Source organism: Zophobas morio, unplaced genomic scaffold, assembly GCF_036711695.1.
Source record: "Zophobas morio isolate AGI-343-1 ecotype UQ-CSIRO unplaced genomic scaffold, CSIRO_AGI_Zmor_V1 ptg000005l, whole genome shotgun sequence".
Classification (NCBI taxonomy): domain Eukaryota; kingdom Metazoa; phylum Arthropoda; class Insecta; order Coleoptera; family Tenebrionidae; genus Zophobas; species Zophobas morio.
Window position 1 is genome coordinate 1,132,717 of NW_026972110.1, and position 19,811 is coordinate 1,152,527.

General features: G+C 32.9%; 1 protein-coding gene across 1 annotated transcript in view; it reads left to right on the forward strand.

The window, feature by feature from the left end:
- The window catches only part of LOC135121166 (MOXD1 homolog 2), a 118,102-nt gene that overhangs the window by 22,566 nt on the left and 75,725 nt on the right, over positions 1–19,811 (forward strand). Inside the window, exon 2 of the mRNA XM_064045476.1 lies at positions 18,258–18,540. Within this exon, the coding sequence (XP_063901546.1) occupies positions 18,283–18,540 (258 nt within the window). The 5' untranslated portion in view covers positions 18,258–18,282. The remainder of the gene's footprint in view (positions 1–18,257; positions 18,541–19,811) is intronic.

The following is a 19,811-nucleotide window of genomic DNA, read 5'->3' on the forward strand; positions in this document are numbered from 1 at the left end:
GTCTTATCGTCGTCTTCGTTGATTCACTATTAAAGTCTCTCCAATTGGTTACAATCGTCCGACTTGTCAAAAGGGAAAATATCAAAAGATGTCACCCCCTTCGGGAGTTACAGGAACCTGTAATTAATCCGTTTTGTTACGCGCCAAAACAGTTTGTGCTTGAATTGATATTATCAAAATGTCCAAAAAATATTGCTCTGTGCCTGCTTGTGTAGTAATCAAGGATCCTAGAGACCACAAAATAATGCACAGATTCCCTTCAAACACTGTGAACAAAAGGTTGTGGTGCAAAAAGGTTTTTAATGCTACAAGTAGGTACCCCAACATGAATCTTTTACCTAAGGGAATGTATAGCCATTAAAACCATTTCAGGTGATAATATTGCCAATAATTTATACATTTGTGGTAAACACTTTTGTGAGAAGTTGTTATTATTCAAATAAAAGACTTAAACCCGGCTCTGTTCCTACTTTGTTCCTCCATGGATCCAAGTCACCGCTACCTGTTCCTACTTCTTCAAGCTACCAAGCAAACACTAAACGTAATCCAGAATGCAGCTTCATAATTCCTGAGACACATTCCGATAACAATGTAAACACCTCAAAAAAAAATTTTCCTATTGCATATCCCTTTGAAGACCATCCACGCCTATGGCGTTGTGACTTTGGCACCGGTACCGAAATTTTGCCTCTTTTTCAAGTAAAAACCGAAATACATGATGTCAAATTGTGTCAAAAAGTCAGACCATGACAGATATTTAGCCGACATTACAGATTCCTTTCCCTCCCGACGTATACGCCCTCACATGTCACATTTAAGGGATTGGAGAGACTTTAATAGTGAATCAACGAAGACGACGAGTCTTATAATAATATGAAAATAATAAATAAGAAAATTTATAATTTGCTGAAATCATTGAAAGTTTTGCTATGATTAACATTTTATAATTAATTACAATCATGTTTTTTTTGCTCAAGACATCATTAGAAAATATCGTGAAAAAAGTGAGGTTATAAGAAGTAACAACATTTAAAATACGGTAAAAATATTCTGCTCAGTATAATATTTTTTCGACAAGTTACCTTTGCCGATATATTATACAATTGTTCATTTGAAAATATAAATGTCATATAACAAATCTTTTGTTGCAGTAACTAATTTTAACGATATGTTTCTGTCACGGAAGTTATGTATATTATTAATTTTTTTCAGTAAATAAAACTATTGTCCTGTAAAAATAACGAAAGCTTAGTTAATAATGCTGGATGTACAGTAGAAATCATAGACGTTCAGTAGAAATTGAACAAGTTCGTTGGAAAATTATGGTGTTCTTTATAGTTAACACCCACACATGATACAAAACCTCATTATTTTTTTAGAATACGCATGTTAATCTTTATTATATAGAATCATTTATTTGTTATTATTGAAACAATGAAGACTTTATTATTATCATTTTACTGTTTATTGTTATTTTTTTTATACATGAAAGTGTATGCTATATTTAAATGTGATTTATTTTTTTTCTTAGAATTTTATGTTAATTTTTATAAAGAACAATGTATAGGACTTTGTTATTTTTCCAATAAAAATATTTGTTAAAAATATTGTTTCCTTCCTATTGTTGCAATTACTCGTATGTACTTATAGATTACTATTTTTTACCAAATATTAGTATTCATTAAAACATGCCATCGCCAGTTAGGTCAACCAGACACTCTAGCATTTCTACTGAACATCTATTATTTTTACTAAACACAGCACAATTAAATAAGTACTTGCAGATTGTACTGGTCACGTTTTATTTTAATACTTATAATTTCTACTAAACAAACTTATTAATGTACGTAACAAACTACTTAAGTTACCTAAAAAAATTGCATTTTATACTTATCATTTAATTACAAGCCTTTAAAACACTGTAAAATGATAGTATTTGTAGAAGTACGTGACGGAATCAAAGGGATTTTGATTGATAGAACCTTGTCCTCTACAGATTTTAAAGGTGACATATTTAGGTGAAGGTTTTAAATAGCTGGAATTGGAATATTAAACAAGAGGAAAAGGCCTTTCGATGAGTAAATTCGTGTAAAAGTGAAAAACTATATCGATATTGAAAGAAAAAAATTGGTCTAAAGAATTTAGACAGTCCTTCCCTCGCTGTCGGAAACGCGACTACTGCATGCCTATTATGTTTTTTCTTGGCAGTAGATTTCAAAGCATTCGGTTTTGTAGTTCCTGATTAACTCAATAAAATAAATTCACGCATTCATTTTTTTTTTAGTCACCCGGTATATGCAAATTCAAAAAATATAAATGGAATGATAAATTACAAATACAGACTCATCATATTTTGTATATTCTAGATAGGATTTATTCGGCAAACTTTTGAGCTGACGTCATCAGTTTTTTGGAGAACCAAATATATTTTGACTAAAAATGTATTATGCTTTTAATAACATCTGCAAGATTTCAAAACATTCGGTTCTGTAGTTCCTGATTAAATCAATAAAATACATTTACGCATTCATAAATTTTTTTGAGTCACCCTGTATATGCAAATTCAAAAAATATGAATGGAATGATAAATCACAAGAAGAGACTCATCATATTTTGTACATTTTAGATAGGATTTATTCAGCAAAATTTTGTGGTGACGTCATAAATTTTTTAGAGGGGCTGAGTAAATACATTTTGATCAAAAACTTACCATGCTTATGATAACTTTAAAACATCTTCAAGATTTCAAAGCATTCGGTTTTGTAGTTCCTGAGTAAATCAATAAAATAAATTTACGCAATCATTCATTTTTTTGAGTCACCCTGTATATGCAAATCCAAAAAATATGAATGGAGTGATAAATCACAAGTACAGACTCATATTTTGTACAGTTTAGATAGGATTTATTCTTCAAACTTCTGAGCTGACGTCATCAAGTTTTTGGAGGGGATAACCAAATATGTTTTGACTAAAGATTTATGATGCTCTTTATAGCCTTAAAACATGTGCAACATTTCAAAACATTCGGGTTAGCAGAATCAAAATTAAATTGCAAAATGTTATTTTATAATTTTGATTTTTTTCCCAAAAATCTGGACGTTTCGGGTAAAAACTCAATTCGGAGTCGTAAACGACATGTGTAGGACTATGTTATTTTATACAATTTAAGATCCATTTACTATGTACAATTTTGAAGTCGCATTAGTGGTGGGGATGATTAGACAAATTTTGGTTAGCGTTTTACCATCTACATGATATTCCTAATATAAGTAGAAAATTTCACTACAATCGGTCCAGTATTTTCGGAGATTATCTGCCTAATAAAAATCCGGAATGGCAGACAGACGGACAGACGGACAGATGGACAGACGGACAGACCTATTTCTTCGTTTTCTAGGGGTCATGAAAGATCGAGAAAACGTAAAAGTAGAGAGTCGGCCGACGGACTCGATTACAATACTTCCTTTGATTACGCTCGGGAAGTATAAATCACAAGGTTATAGAGTATAGTGACTCTAATTTTTCTGCCTAGGCTGTTTTCGCATTTTTTCTGCCGGTCATCAGCGACAGAAAAAGTGAGGGGTAGATACCTACCTGTTTGGTGATTATGATCAACTGTCTGAATTTTTTAGACCTTAGAATACAAGTTGGTTATCGTATTAGTGCTTTAAGAATCAGTTCTAAGTGATTTTTGTCACGATTTCTTAGATTTCAACATTTTCATGTCCAATAAATTGGATACAGTTTTACGTTTGAAGAAAAAATAGCATGTTTTATACGGAGAAAAATGACTTTTCGTGGCTCACCTGTAATTGCCGGCCTCTCGCGTTCGTCCGTCAAACCTATAGATTCGCCACGAAAAGTCTCATTTTTGCTCCTTATAAAACAATATAAGTACTATATCAGTTCACAATTAAGCGTTGACGAAAACGTCCTAAATAATGTAAAAGTTTTCTGTTAAATCTCAGTCATAAACATCCATTACCTATTTTTTTCTAATCACGGAATAGAAATTTTCACAACTTTTGATTGAGTAGAGTAGATAGAGGAATGTAGAGCAAAACATGATGCCGAAAATATATTAAAATAGTCCTTAATTCAAATAATACCACCTGTTATTTATGTGCAGACGACTACGTTGTCATATAAAAGCAAAACAAAAATATATTCCCCGCTTCTGAAAATTTTCGTTGTTTCTAATGTATGTGATTAGCGATTACACTAATTAATATAGCAAAAAGATGCAGTAGCGAATGAGCGTGATCAGTGCGTGAACAACAAACTTGTCGTTTATTCTAGACATCTAAATGTTTAGAATAAAAAAAGGTCGAAAGTCATTTCGACAGAACTTCTCTCGCTCCTGAAGTACAATAAAACATATTTAGCTTTTTTGAAAAATTATAACATTTGATTTTGTGAATTTCGTTTTTTTATGGGAAAATGGATATTAGTTTTGATAGGTGAAGTGTATATTACTAATAATAACAGAATTGTAGACCCAAATTTTCCATGTAATGGACAATTATATTCGTAATATTTCATATATTGCCTAATCGGTCCAGTGGTTTCGGAGATTATCTGACTAATAAAAATCCTGCGTCTGTCCGGAATTTTATTATCACAAAGAATATAAAATTAGCAAAACCAAATTTTGTAACTTATTGAAGAAACCGAATTTGTTTAACAGTACTTCAGGGGAGCGAGAAGTTCTGTCTAAATAACCTAGATGTGTAGAATCGACAAATTCAAACGAATATATGGTTGGAAAGGATCTTAAGGAATTCTGTTTGGACAGTTTTGAAAGAATGAAGGAGATACAGGGCCGGATTTAACTATTCTAATGCCCTAGGCACCAAAGACTGGTGGTGCCCCCAACCCTCCCCAGGAATAAAGGAGTGTTTGCATAACACTTTTATTAATTTTATTGAACAAGAATCTACCTTCATGTACAATTTATACTTGTAAATATATAGTCTAAAGTATTTATTATCTTATTAAATGATTCCAAGATTGTTGAAGTTGCACAGCATGAGTCTCCCAACGGGTGCCCGAAAGTCTCTTCAAAATGTTGTCATTTTGAATAGTAGATTTCGTAAGATTCTACCCGCCTGTCGAAGACGAAAAAAATTATACACTGTTTGTATAACAGAAAAAAAATTAACAGCAATTTGACATTTTTTTTAATTTGTGGCAATGTCAAAGGGCCTTTTTAAATTTATTAATAATTTACGAATTTTAATTTTATTTTAAACATAAAACATTCTTGAATAAAAAATGAAATGGCGTTCACTTTTATGAAAATTACAAGAACTGAACACTTACCTTTTCAAGATATGACTGACAACAATAACATTTACAGTACAAAGGTACTAAAATAAAAATCAAATTGTAATGCTACTGCACAAATTGCCAAGCGCCGAAAGCTACTAAATCTGCTACTGTACGATGCTGAAATATATTTTTTCTTAAAAGACCTGTTTAGAAAATCTCCTATTTAAATTTTCAGAAATTTCGGAAACTACTTTATGGTCTTGTACACGGTTTGTACGGCAAACCAACCTTTGTTAGCATAGGGATACGGGTTCTATAAGGTTCAGTATTCCGTACTGATTTGTTCGCAAACTGGCCGCCTCTGCACATGTGATTTCTTGTGTCAGCAGCGGTGATCTACCACAAAGAATTACTCGAACAATTAAAAATTTGTCAATGAGTACTAAGATAATAATAAAATGTTGCAATTTTTAATTTTAAATATACATTTCCAAAGGTTTTGGGGCCCCTCCAGCTTTGATGCCCTAGGCCAGTGCCTACTGTGCCTTATTATAAATCCAAAGCTGAGGAGATATAATAGTGTAGCTGCGTGGATTTTTCTTTTGCAGAAGAGTTACTTTTAAACAAAGACTAAAAGAAGTACCTAATAGCAGAAATGACTTTTCATGTGTGTTTGCATTTTTCTCGTAGATTATTTAGTGAATCGAAACTTGTGCAAATCTGAAAATTTGTATTTCATAGTACATTGACGCTCAGTATCCAAGTTTATAATTATGTATAAATACTAAAGTGAAATTAATGAAGGGCTACCCAGTATTCCTTTGTTTCCCAGAAATGTTCTGTGGTTTTTATTGCAAAAGAAGAGTAGGTGGTGTAACGTATAATTTAGGTAATTTGACACTTCTCTCTCTGTGATTATTCAAAGTCATTCCCGTACGTCAAGAATTTCTTAAGCTAACTGTATAATCGGGCAAACTTCAACATAATAGGCTTGCTTAATAATAAATTTAATTTGGTGTTACACAAACGGTGCGTCGGCTGGTGTCGAGTGGATAAGGAGTGGAGAACATAACTGTGTCTAAACTCGAAATAATCCTCTTTCTGTAATGTCTCAGACGTTACCACTTTCAAGTGACTATTGTTATAAAGACCGGTGACAGCAGCAGCACGAGCCCACACATATCCTCAACCCGCTGAACTGTTCTCTAATTTCGAACAAAGAAACTCTTCTCTAAATTTAATTAATTGATGTTACATTTTCACCTCTTACAGTAGTAATTCGTTTTCTTGATTGTAGGGAATTATGTCATTACATATTTCTATTATATTCTTTCCATTTCGTTAATTAAATACTTCTTTTGTATCGAATTTTGTTAATTGGTTAATTCTTTTCGACTGGTTGGTTTCATATTTTCTCGATGGGTCATGATCTCTAGAGTACGAAAAAATGGATCTCGCGTTTCCGCTTGTCTGTCTGTCTGTCTGTCTACCTGTCAGTCCATTCGTCCGTCCGTCTGTATGTTTGTCGGTTTGTCAGTCCGTCCGTCCGTCATCCGTCATCCGTAACGAGTTTTGTTAGACAGATGATTTCCGAAACTATTGGACCGATTGCTGTCAAATTTTATGTGTATTATGAATATTATGTAAATAATAAAATGCTAATCAAACTTTGCCACAAATAATGTGATGACGTCACCTCAAAACTGTACATAGTAAATAGGTTTTAAATAGTCTAAAATACCATGGTCCTACACGTGTAGTTTATAAATTCGTGTTGAGTTTGACCGAGACGTGCAGATTAAAAAAAAAAGTCAGAATTAAATAACATCATATTGCAATTTAATTTTGAATATGCAAAACGGAATGCTTTGAAATCTCACAATGTTTTAAAATTATCATAAGAATGGTAAATTTTTGATCAAAATATATTTGCTTGTCCTCCCTCAAAAATTAATGACGTCAAACATTTGCCGAATAAATCCTTTCTAAAATCAGAAACTGTAAAACCGAATGTTCCGAAATTTTGCAGACGAGGCGTTTTAAACCTATCTTAACCAGGGTAAATTTTTAATTAAAAAACATCTGTTTATCCCCGTCCCCAAAGAATTGATGACGTCATCCCAAAATATTACCGAATAAATCGTATCGAAAATGTACAAAATATAATGAGTTTGTATATACTTACGATTGATGATTGTCTTCATATTTTTAGATCTGCTTGTGCAGGGGACTCAAAAAAATTAATGAACGCCCATTTACTTTATGGATAAAATCAGTAACTACAAAATCGAATGTTTCCAAATGTTACAGACATTTCAAAGTGATCGCAAGTACGGTACATTTTAAATCAAAATATATCTGTTTATCCCCCCAAAAAATTGATGATGTCATCTCAAAATTTTGCGTACTAAATCTTATCGAAAAACTGCAAAACATGATGAGTCTATACTCGTCATTTACCATTGCCTTCATATTTTTAGAATTCCATATAAAGTGTGACTCAAAAAAGATAATGAATGAGTCAGTTTATTTTATCGATTAAATCGGGAACTGTAAAATCGAATGCTTTGAATTAAATTTGTATTACAAATGTATCTAACTGTCCTACCATGTCATTAGATAAAATAAATTAAAAAAAATATATTCAGTCTCTAATTTTGATTGATGAAATTTAGAACGAGTCACCCCATTTTCTCGAAAATGTGAGAAATCTTTATTTAGCAATAAGAATTATAATAATACCTATTCAGAACATTTTGTTCGATGGCTTACTTAATTAATAATTATAACCTTCTCTTTTGAGGCGACAAACTCATTTAGATCTAATTTCTACGTGGCATTCTTCCGATGTATGAACATAAAGATTTTAAATTATTGCTGGGAGGCCATTCTACCTATTGGGGGTAACCTAAGGAGGTATAGTCATTGAATCCATCAGGCAATTTGGTACTTTCACATTTTCTCGACGTTTCTTGATCCCTAAACAAAGCCGCAAATAGAGAGGCTAGAGGAAGCTGAACCTCTCCTACAAAAATTTTTGCCGCCCCCGCCCTAGACAAGTTATAATTAAACAAATGTGAACGAATTACAGCATCGAAAATTAAAATAAAATATAATGTTTAATTTAACAGCAGAAGACCATCGTATTGTGATCTGGTTATTACAGTTCATAGAAAATGTCGTTTAGTTTAGTTTCTCTGTTTCACTCATGTGTACAGTCTCGAAAAGCGTTATCGCTACTTGTCTTAAATTATGACTACTTATAAATGCTTTTATTAAATTGTGTTCGTTATTTTATTGATTAAATCAACATTCAAAAACGACTCACCCCATTTTTCCGAAAATTTAGGAATATAGTACTGTTACTATTAGCATTACACTGCATCTATCCAAATTGATATACGTCTATACGTGTCCTTGCAAAAATGTTGATGATGTCATCACAAAATTTTATAAAGGAAAAATTCACTTGAAACAAACGCGTATTACGCATCTGTACCTTCACTTGAATATTACATATGTATCTTTATTTTAACTTATAGGGGAGTAATGGTTATCATAAAAAAATAAAATTCGCAAAATCAAATCTTAAAATTTTTCGGAATAGCTGGATTTGATATACTGTACTTCATAGATGAGGAAAGTTTTATCGGAATAATCTTCGACCAATTTATACACTTAAATGAGATGAGATATATGAAATGAGTTGTACGTCTACTCATTTGTCTTTAAATTTTGGCTTTATAGATAAAATGGTAAACGTTATCGTTACACACTATTAATTATCATATTCAAGTAGAATCGAAAGCATAACTCCGATATCACCTCGTTATGAACAAACTGCATACACGTAGCTGATAATATTTGCTTCTCGGTTACAAGTTATTATTAACTGTTTGATACAAGTCCGTTGCCTGTGGATATACCATTAGTGCAGTGGCGGCTCGTCAGGGGAGGCAGGGGAGGCAGTGCCTCCCCTGGAAAAATTTACTATTAGTTTTGTTTTAATATCTGTTAACTTCAAATATATTTTAAAGATATAGCAAATAACTTTTATTCTATTTTAGAACCATAATCTTATTTACAAGCACCCAAATGCGGGCTTAAATTGGCCTTTTTAGCACAAATCTGTCAAAAATTGCTAAGCAACAATTGATTGTTCATTTACACTAATCAATTAATTATTCAAACACGCTTCGATATTCAACGTTTTTCTTAAGTTAGAAAAATAATATTTTATCAAATCATTACCTGACCGACTTCAAATTCTTCTAAACTTTCGTTTGAATAAAGGTTTTCCACTTCTTTAATTTACATTTTGAAAAACGAATTATCAAATAATCAACGTGGTATCCATAACAACATCAAAATAATAGCCAGCTATGTATTAAAATTCGCATCGGCACAATTCACACATTCTTGCCGAAAATACTCAATATTTCGTTAAAAATAGTTTAGAAACTAAAATAGAATAAAACGTTGTATGTACCACGTGCATAATTGTCGATTGTGGCACTCGGGAAATTAAAAGCCCTCCTTCGTCGGGCTTTAAACATTCCCTCGTGCCACAATCTCCCTGATTATGCCCTTAATACATAAATAACTATTATGGAACACTGTGATTTATTAAAACGCGTCTTGGTAACATATTTTGAAGTACGCGCTTTCGACAGGAATAAGCGCTGATCACCGCCGTGTAGGCCAACTTCAGACAGAGGCATGCCTCAGATAGACGGATATCTTCAGTATGATTAGTCAGTGGTGTTAATATGTTTTTGAGTAAGACAATAGTCATCAGTGCTTTATCAAAGCGCCAGCGGAGGCACCAACGCCTACCGTCCTTAAGCCAATCAGATCGAATTTTTTAATCTCACGGTGAAACTGCACAATGCTGAACAGGGATGCTGAATGCATTTAGTTAGTTGTGCATTAATTAGACGCGAGGAAAGGTACTGACTGCATGTGCATTGCCAAGGTTATGTATTAAAACTTTTAAGTTAACTTAAACAGAGTAGGACAATGAGAATGTCAGTTTTGCAATGCTGATAGCAGCATAAGAATCTATAATCTCCAGAATTTCTTATAAAGTTTAAATATTTAAGCACCGTTTTCTTACGACGAACAATTGTATGTCAAAGATTTAGAACCTCTCATCCAGATTTGAGGAGAACTTTATTAATTAATTTATTAATATATTTAAATTAGTCCTAGATCATATGAATTAATATTTAATGCTAAGAAAGCAAATTCTGTAGTCTTTAAACCTTCTCGTTGGTTTGTGTGAAGCAATTAAATGTTTTTTATTCGAGAAGTGTACACATATAGAATAGAGATATGTTACTGACTCAAAGCTATTTGTATTGTTTTCATCAAAACGAATAAACAATCTGTCTTTTAACAAAAGTAATTGCCAACATGTTAATTAATACCTGCTGATTTTGAAACGAAATTGTTGCCTCACCTAACGAAAAGACCACGAGCCGCTACTGCATTAGTGTTTGAAATCAAATACACAGATATTGAGATATTCGTCAAAGTATGGGTACTTAGGTATAACATCACGTATGGAAAGATTCTGTAAATATTTACGGTTAAAAGTAACCAATCATATGATTAAATATATATTTTATTAGTCATATCTGTGTAAGTACGCTCTATATTTAGGTATGCAGATAAAGTAGTTAATTACTTATATATAATTATTACTTTTCGAGCATAAGCAAAGGAAGTATAGTAATCGAGTCCATCGGATGAATTGCCACTTTTGTTTTCTCGACGTGTACTAAAAAAGTAGTCTCCCGTTTCCGTCTGCCTGTCTGTCTGTCTGGTGTCTATATCCATTTTTATTAGACACGTAATTTCCGAAACTGCTGGACCGATTATTTATTGTCAAATTTTGTATGTATATTAGAAATAAGTAGAGCTCGATTAGTTTTAGAACAACACAGTGAGTCATCCGGATCTGACAACTAGAAACACTCTGTTTTCGGCCAATGGCGTAACATATAGTTTTGGAAAAGGTTCTTGTCAGAGTTGAACACATCAAACGACCGACAACAACAAAGAAGTGAAGCGAAGTGGTAATCACGTGGTAATTAGCTGACGCGTCGACACTGACACACGACGTACCCCTTGATTTGAACATGGACTCAACACAGTCCCGCGCGACGGAAATGCGTTTGATCGCGCAGTTTTACGATGTTGTTCTAAGAGTGATTCCACTCTAGATGGTTAAATGCTAACCAAAATTTTGCTAATCATCCCCACCAACAATTTGATGACGTCATCTCAATGAACCGTATTTTAAAATGAGTTGAATGTTAGGTGTAGTACCCACTTTCAGTTTTTTCACTAAACATTCAAATTTTCGCAAAAACAATTACACGGTATAATAATCTTGTATTACCACCACGAGATTTATGAGCTCCTGGCTCAGTAGCTCACCGCCTTTCTCGGCAAACCGGCGACATTCTGTCGTGGGTTCAATGCCGAACTTGGCCCTAGTAGGGAGCAGTACGGCTTGGATAGCCCCTAACACGACACAGCGATAATGCGAACGAAGCAATGCTTCAGTCGCTTTGTGGATGGGTGGCCAAGATCAGATCACCATACCTATCTGAGCGTCTCTGTGTGTCTCTCCCCTCGACACCAAATGGGTAGAAAAGGGTACAGATTATACGTATGTATGTATACGACAATAGTGTGTATTTATTCGTTCGTTCTATGAATTACTAATAGGTTGTGTAGACATCCGATAGAGGGCGTAACTACTGAGCCATAACAACGCGTGGCTGAGTCAGGTAGTTGTATAATATAAAACTTTCAATTAATAAAATTCTGTTTGAAAATTTCTGTCAACGGATTGAATCTCGCGAATTTTAAACCCCTGGTTACATTTGCTTTAAACTTATTTCAGAATTCTCAAAATCCTCTTTCAAAATTTTGCTCGCCTGGCGAATTCTAATTTCTCATGGTATATATATGTATGTATGTATGTATAGAGGAATTATTTTTAGAAGTACACATCCTTTAAATTTGCTTGAACGATCGCATTTTCGTCGTGCGGGAATAAGTTAAGTTCGTGTTCAAATCTAGAGGTACATCCGTTATGTGTCAGTGTCGACTCTTTGACAGTCATCTGATTTTTCACTTCGGTCTACTTATTTAATTTGGTGTGGTACAGCGCTAATGAGATATACCTAATTTAAGATTTCTGTGAAAGTTCCCAAGTTAGGATACCTTCATGACTACCATATAATATTTATTGTTATAATCTTCGCTATGTAAATAAACCCCATAAGATTTGTTTGGCAAGTTAGTGTTCATTATTTTAAAATCAGAAGATCGGCCTATGGAATTTATAGCCAGTTTTCCGTTAGGAGTGACATTTGGACAGCAAAAGTCAATTGATATGTAATTTTATTTAAATGGTATCTTAAAGGATGTCAACTACAAGAATTATTTTAATGAGAATATGAAGTTTGTAAAGACAAAATTCATGATTTGAGTAAATCAGAAAGTTGTGAAATTATTATTATAAGTTCTAAGTTCTAATAACGTCAAATACTTCGATGATATAACCGCGAATAACTAACTAGGGACGAACTTCTGAAACTATGTTAAATTGACGGGAGCATAATTATTGTCGTATTTTTTGATGTTCTGTTTAAACATACTTTACCTTATTTCGAAGAAAGTATTTATGCTGTGCTAAAAAGGTGAGGGCGTAATATTATATTACCTGAGCTATAAATGGTCGGGAAATATCAGTTGAATACCAAATAATGACAGTCCCTCCGTTCTACATCTTTCGTGTACTTCTGCAAAAAAACTACAAGACCAGTGTATAAGAAGAGGTCATATACAAATTATTATGGCCTAATTAACATATTTAGGTAATTGCTGACACAATCGGTAAGAAAACTGTGATAAAAAAATAAATAATAATACGTAGTTTCTAAACGAAAGATAAAAAGCAGTTGTTAATATATTTTTGCGCGTTGATTTTATTATAATATGCATTTACTGTGATTGCTGCCAAAATTTGTAAGTAAGTCGAATATACAGCAACTAGCTTTTCGCCCGCGGCTTCGTTCGCGTAGACGATTCGTTGTGTTGAAGAGCATTATTACCAACCTTCAAGTAGAAAATGTGTTGAAGGGCATTAATACTAATTTCCACGTCAAAAATTTACAATAGCAATAATTTTCCCATATAAACTTAGCCACCACTTTTCACCCCCTTAGGGGTTGAATCTCGGAAAATGCTCAATTACGTATTTCATTATTTGTGTTGAAGAGCATTAATATCAACTTTCATGTAAACATGTAAATTTATATACAACAGAAATATTTTACCATACAAACTTACGCTCCACATTTCACCCCCTTTGGGGTTGAATTTTAGAAAATGCTTAAATACGGGTTTCATTATTTGTGTTGGAGACAATTAATACCAAGTTTCACGTAAAAATTTAAATTTATAATAGAAATATTCCTACACAAATCTAGCCACTATATTTCACCCCTTTAGGGGTTGATTCTTGAAAAATGCTTAAATACGTTTTATTATTTGTGCTGAAGAGCATTAATACCAAGTTTTAAGTAAACATCACCATAAAAATATTTTTCTCATACAAACTTAGCTACACCCTGTTTTATCCCCTTAGGGGTTGAATCTCGGAAAATGTTTAAATACGTGTTTCATTATTTGTGTCGAAGAGCATTAATACAAAGTTTCACGTAAAAATTTAAATATACAATAGAAATATTTTCCCATACAAACTTAACCTCCACCTTTCACCCTCTTATGGGTCGAATTTTAGAAAATGCTTAAAGACGGGTTTTATTATTTGTGTTGAAGAACATTAACACCAAGTTTCACGTAAAAATTTCAATTTATAATAGAAATATGGTTCCTATACAAACTTAGCCGCCCAAACTTAGACACCACTTTTCACCTCCTTAGCGGTCGAATCTCCGAAAATGCTTAAATACGTATTTTCTTATTTGTATTGAAGAGGAGTAAAATGTACCAGGTTTCACGTAACGATGTAAATTTTACAGTAGACATACCTATTGATCATGTACAATTTTTATCACCCCTTTTCACCCCCTTAGGGGATGCATTTCGAGAAATCCCTCCTTAAACGATGCCTCCAGTATAAAATGAACATTTTCTCCAAATTTCAACTTTTTAGCATTAGCGGTTTGGTCTGGGCGTTGATAGGTCAGTCTGAATATTGCCTTTTATCTAGGATAAATAATCACAGATTCTCCATTTCTTCCCTTTTATTTAGAAACGGTCACTATATAAAACTAATGAAACTGACAGATAATTTGCATAAAGTGACACATATGACCATACGTTGCACAAGAGAAACTATAAAGGACTTCACCTTTATGCAACGGATATATAAGGATCCTTTACGTTTTAGAGAATAGGAATATCTTTATGTAAAGGACAATCCTTTTACCAAAGTGCCTTTATACTTTACAGAATTCGGCCCTAAGGCTCCAGTAACACCCATTATCATAACAACTTTCAACACAGTATATTTTATCACGAGCTTCTAACAGAAATTTATCTCTTCTCTGGTAAACACCTTTTTTTGAAGGTGCAATATTTTTCTTCTTTAGAAATGCCCCTAGTTTCTTGAATTGTGATATATCAATATTAATTTAATGTTATGGTACCATGAAGCATAGCATACTGTGCCCAAAAGCTTCCAGTCTTAACCTTCTCTGAACAAAAAAAAAACACGAAAGTTGTTTCAGTCATCACCACTTTCTTCTCACACAACCATTTTTTTAAGCTTTCATACACCGTTTCGTATCTTCCCTTCAATTTTCTTGGAATTAAAGACTGACAGCCCGTCTCATGTGCTTTCTCTGTCTTTAGATCTATGTTGAAAGCGTCTTTCTCAGCCATTAGATAATGCTATGTATAGAATCATTTGACATTTCTGTTATGGTTTACAAATTTTATACCTATTCATACAATCTTCGATGGAAACTGATAATCACAAAGTTATATAAATTTAATTTCTTTATTCGGATTCTAATGCGCTTCTAACAAAATAAATCCAAGAGATTCTAGATAACAGAAATCATTCCATACTTTGAAAATGTGTCAAATTAATTTTTTTTAATCCGGGGTTTTTGGAATTTTATTAAAAAGCACTGTTTTCTAAAGTCACTAGATCTATTATTACTTTTAGAAAATACAGCAAATTGCCTGTGCCCGGAGTTCGACAGAGTGGAACCTAACCTATCAAAGATAGCGCGAGACTAATAATTTTCGTTACCAAATGTAGGAACTGCCAAAAAAAGTTTACTGTTTACGATTTGAGCTTACGACAGCAAGAAGACAGTAACAGGATCGCCATACTGGAAGTAAAAAATACCTGCCGTCAAAAACAAGAAGGACAGAGATACATTTCTATTTCATAAAAGTTACTATTTGCCACGCATCATTGTTTTTCTTTTGTAATGTGGTTATTTGAAAAAAAAGGTAATCTGTGAGCATTCTAAGTTTCTTTATTTTCTTTACCAAACTAGCAATTATTTATAAATATTTATGTTCATAACACAGTTTTTGCAGCTGTGATTTTAAACGAAGGTAAATTTTCATGACTTGACAACGGAATATTTTTTTCAATTACGGTATGCCCCTACAGCTACTAGTATCAGTTTGTAGTGATTCCAGTACTTCAGCAAATAGTTTTATGCTTTCACATTGCTTTGAAGAAGAACCCTCTGATTGAGTCGAAACCCTTCGAGTAACTTCAGTTTTCTTATTTAAAGAAGCCTCCACGTAGCTCTCTGCTACAGTTGACAATTTCCAACCCCCATGACGTTTAATAGTTAATATATCACCGGTTCGATTGGTAAAATGTGACGTAGAAGGGCGCCTGAAACAATGTCCATAAAACAGTTCAGGATAGGAAGGTTTAGAAAATTCATCTTCGGCATTTGACCCATTTTATCAATCCCAATATGTGTACCAATCCATCGTGCTAATAAGAAACTAGGGGTCATGAAAGATCGAGAAAACGTAAAAGTAGAGAGTCGGCCGACGGACTCGATTACAATACTTCCTTTGCTTACGCTCGGGAAGTAAAAAACCGTTGGCAGCTTGCGTGGTTTGCTAGAAGTTTAGCATACTTCTTTAAAAGATTTATCCGAACCTCATCAGTAATAGCCAATAATTTTGGTGTATTTGCTTTAGTTTTAGGAAGATCTTAGAATCAATGTTATCTACAGACATATTGGTATGCTTTTCACACCAGCAAACTCCACAATATCCTATAATTAATGCAACCTAAAATAAAAACATGGTAAAACTAAAAATCTGTAACTTATTTAACACACCTTTGTTACAAAATTTGTGTCGTCTGAGGTTTCCTTTATAAATTTCTCTATATCAATTCGTATGTCAATTAATTTTATTGAATAAATCAATAAATATATCCGTTTAATCCCCACAAAAATTGATGACGTCCTCTCAAGATTTTGCCGAATAATTTCTACCTAACATGTACAAAATATGATGAGTTTTACTTGCGAATTATGGTTGCATTAATATTTTTTGGAATTTTTTTATACAGGTGACTTAAAAAAATAATGAATGATTAATTTTTTTTATTGATTAAATCAGGAACGGCTCACTCCATTTTCCCAGAAAGAACATACTACTGTTATTATTAGTATTATACTGCATCAGTGTTACTAAGTTTATATACATGTTACAAAAATGTTGTTGACGTCATCACGAAATTTTGTAAAGTATAAACTCATTTGAAACATACGCGTAGCACGCTTCTTTGCATTTAGTTCAACATTACATACACATGTTTATTTCAACTTATAGGGATTCTCATAAAAATTAAATAAAACTCGCAACATCAAATTTTATAGTTTTGCGAAAATGCTGGATGTGTTTTAATTGTGCTTCAGGTGCGAGGGAAGTTCTGTCCAAACATCTTTTTTATTATTATTTTCATATGTGATTTTTCAAAATACAATTTGAAGTGTTTTCTTCTACATATAATACGAAATACATTATTGTCGTAAATTTTATTTTTGATGATTTTCACCTGCAGTAAAAATGGATGTATTATTAATATTCTCATTTAACACTGGTGAATAATTTTACTTATAAGGACAGTTTATAGTATCTATAACAATTTATTACTTTTTACCGTGTGGATTTTCAATAAAGTTTGTTTAATTTTAAAAATTGATGTATGATGTATACAGTTTTTGCTAAGGATATATTTTCCTTACAATTTTTCTTGTAAGAGAAGAAATTTTCTAATTACTGACGTAACACAATTCGACGTACTTAATAAACTGCATGACAAAGATTTTTTTACCCATTAGTTCGTTACATTGTATTGTGACCAACCAATAACATGGAACTAATTGATAGTGTGTCGGAAAAATTGTAGGCCCTACAAAAACCCCACTGTTATTAATTCGTTATAAACCGGTAAATCATTCTATCAGTATAATGGATAAGTCTGAAAACTGCTGTTTCACTTAGTCTGCAATATTAGCAAAACCTTTTAATAATCACGGCCTCTTTAATAATAATAAAAACCAAGTACTTCGTTCTTAGCTTTTGTTGAAATGAACAATTGAATTTTCTCATGTTCTATTTACGTATTTAAATATATGGTGTACTCGTTGAACTTTGGTTTCATGGCTTCACGAAGAAAAACCACTTCGTCATAAAATAAAAGTAATAGCTTGTAGTAATCGAAATCATTCATCTACAATAAAAGCAACAATAGAGACATAATAAAGGTTATCACTGTAAGCTAAATTAAGGCATTAAGATTTCATTATTTCATAGAAGACAAAGATTGTAACTTACATTATTTCTTTGTACAACATGAACTTAATTTGTGTATACATTTATACATATATACAAATAAATCAGTAATCAAACTAGTGAAATGAATAGGTGTTTTTCTGTTTCAGATGATGGTCTGGGGTAACTAGTACTATGGGTTCCAAGTTATTTCAAGTGTTCAGTGTGTTGTGTGTAGTGCAATACGGTAAAACTGCGCGTTGGTCGCATACGGCTATGCTTAGTCCTGATTATCGACTTCTGTGGTCGTTAGGGCCTGGACCACAAGATATAACATTTGAATTACAAGTGCGGACACTAGGGTACGTTGGATTCGGATTTTCAAAAGATGGACGAATGACTGGAGCCGATATGGTGATTGGATGGGTAGATAAAGGACAAGTTTACTTCCAGGTAAGCGCAGATATTACTTTTTTGCGCTGCCATAGTTGTAATTGACATTTTACGTTGACACGTGGCGTGTCGAAATGGCAATGAAAAAGGATCTAGTGTTGCAAAATACAAACGAGGAATTTAAGCTTTGAAAAAATAAATTGATTATCACAAAGTAATTACTACTAACTGATAATCATGTATCTAAAGTTATTGTAACAAAAAGTGGCTCGAAATTTAAAAAAAGTGCAATTTACGTTGTAATCTTAAATAGGGGAATTTGTTGATCAAAATTCAGATTTGTAGTAATTTGACAGTTGACACTATCGGTGGTTTGGTTTATGTTGTTGACAACTATTATGTTATTACTGTTTGTTAGTAGTTCTTGTTAATTAAAAAAACCGTTTAAAGTTGACGTTATTCGCAACCTCACGCTGAATCATAATCACAAGATTCTCTCTGATCTGGAGCCGTATACAAAAATGTTTCCACTGGTAAGTATTTCAGACTTCTTGGGCTTGTGTCATTCTGCCGCTTTAAAAACGCTGTTAATTTATAAAATTTCCAATGATTTATGTTATGTTTGATGCCAAGAGTACTTTTCAGAACTGAATATATTGTCCACAGTGTGGATGCTTTCATAATTTCCGACTTAATTTGGAAATAAACCAAGAGCGTCGTTTCAGAAAATTCGCGGATTTTATTTTCCTCGCACCACTTGATGAATTTTTGATATTCGGCTTCATATGGACCTGCGGATTTTGCAGGCAACAAATTTGCAGTTGCTTTATCTGCAGTTCTCTGAATACGTGCACGATTTTTTCCATTTCAACTTTGAAATTCAAAATCTAGCCCGGACAAATTGACAGATTGGTATTTGACGTATTTGGTGATAAATTCAATACCAACATAATTTCGGTTCAGTAATATTTATTCTTTTAGCGATTGAAAAATGTTATTTTTTCAAAAAGGCAGCGCAAAAAATATTGTATGATACTCGTGTGAAAACTCCATTGCATTACTCACTTACATACAGCGCTCGACTGCGTCTCGCGCCGTATTCCCGTTCGTAATGCAATGGACCGTTTTCAACACTTGTTACATAAATAACTATTAATAAACCACGTTACAAATCAAAATTAGCGGTAATGTAAAAGAGATTTTTTTGGCCCCTTGAATTGAGAAAACAACCTTTACAATCTCACACACACCAACTGTGATCTGATTTTTGGAATAAGCACTTTATTCTTAAGGTGAGTGTTGCAGGTCTTTTTATCTGCACTTACATTCGT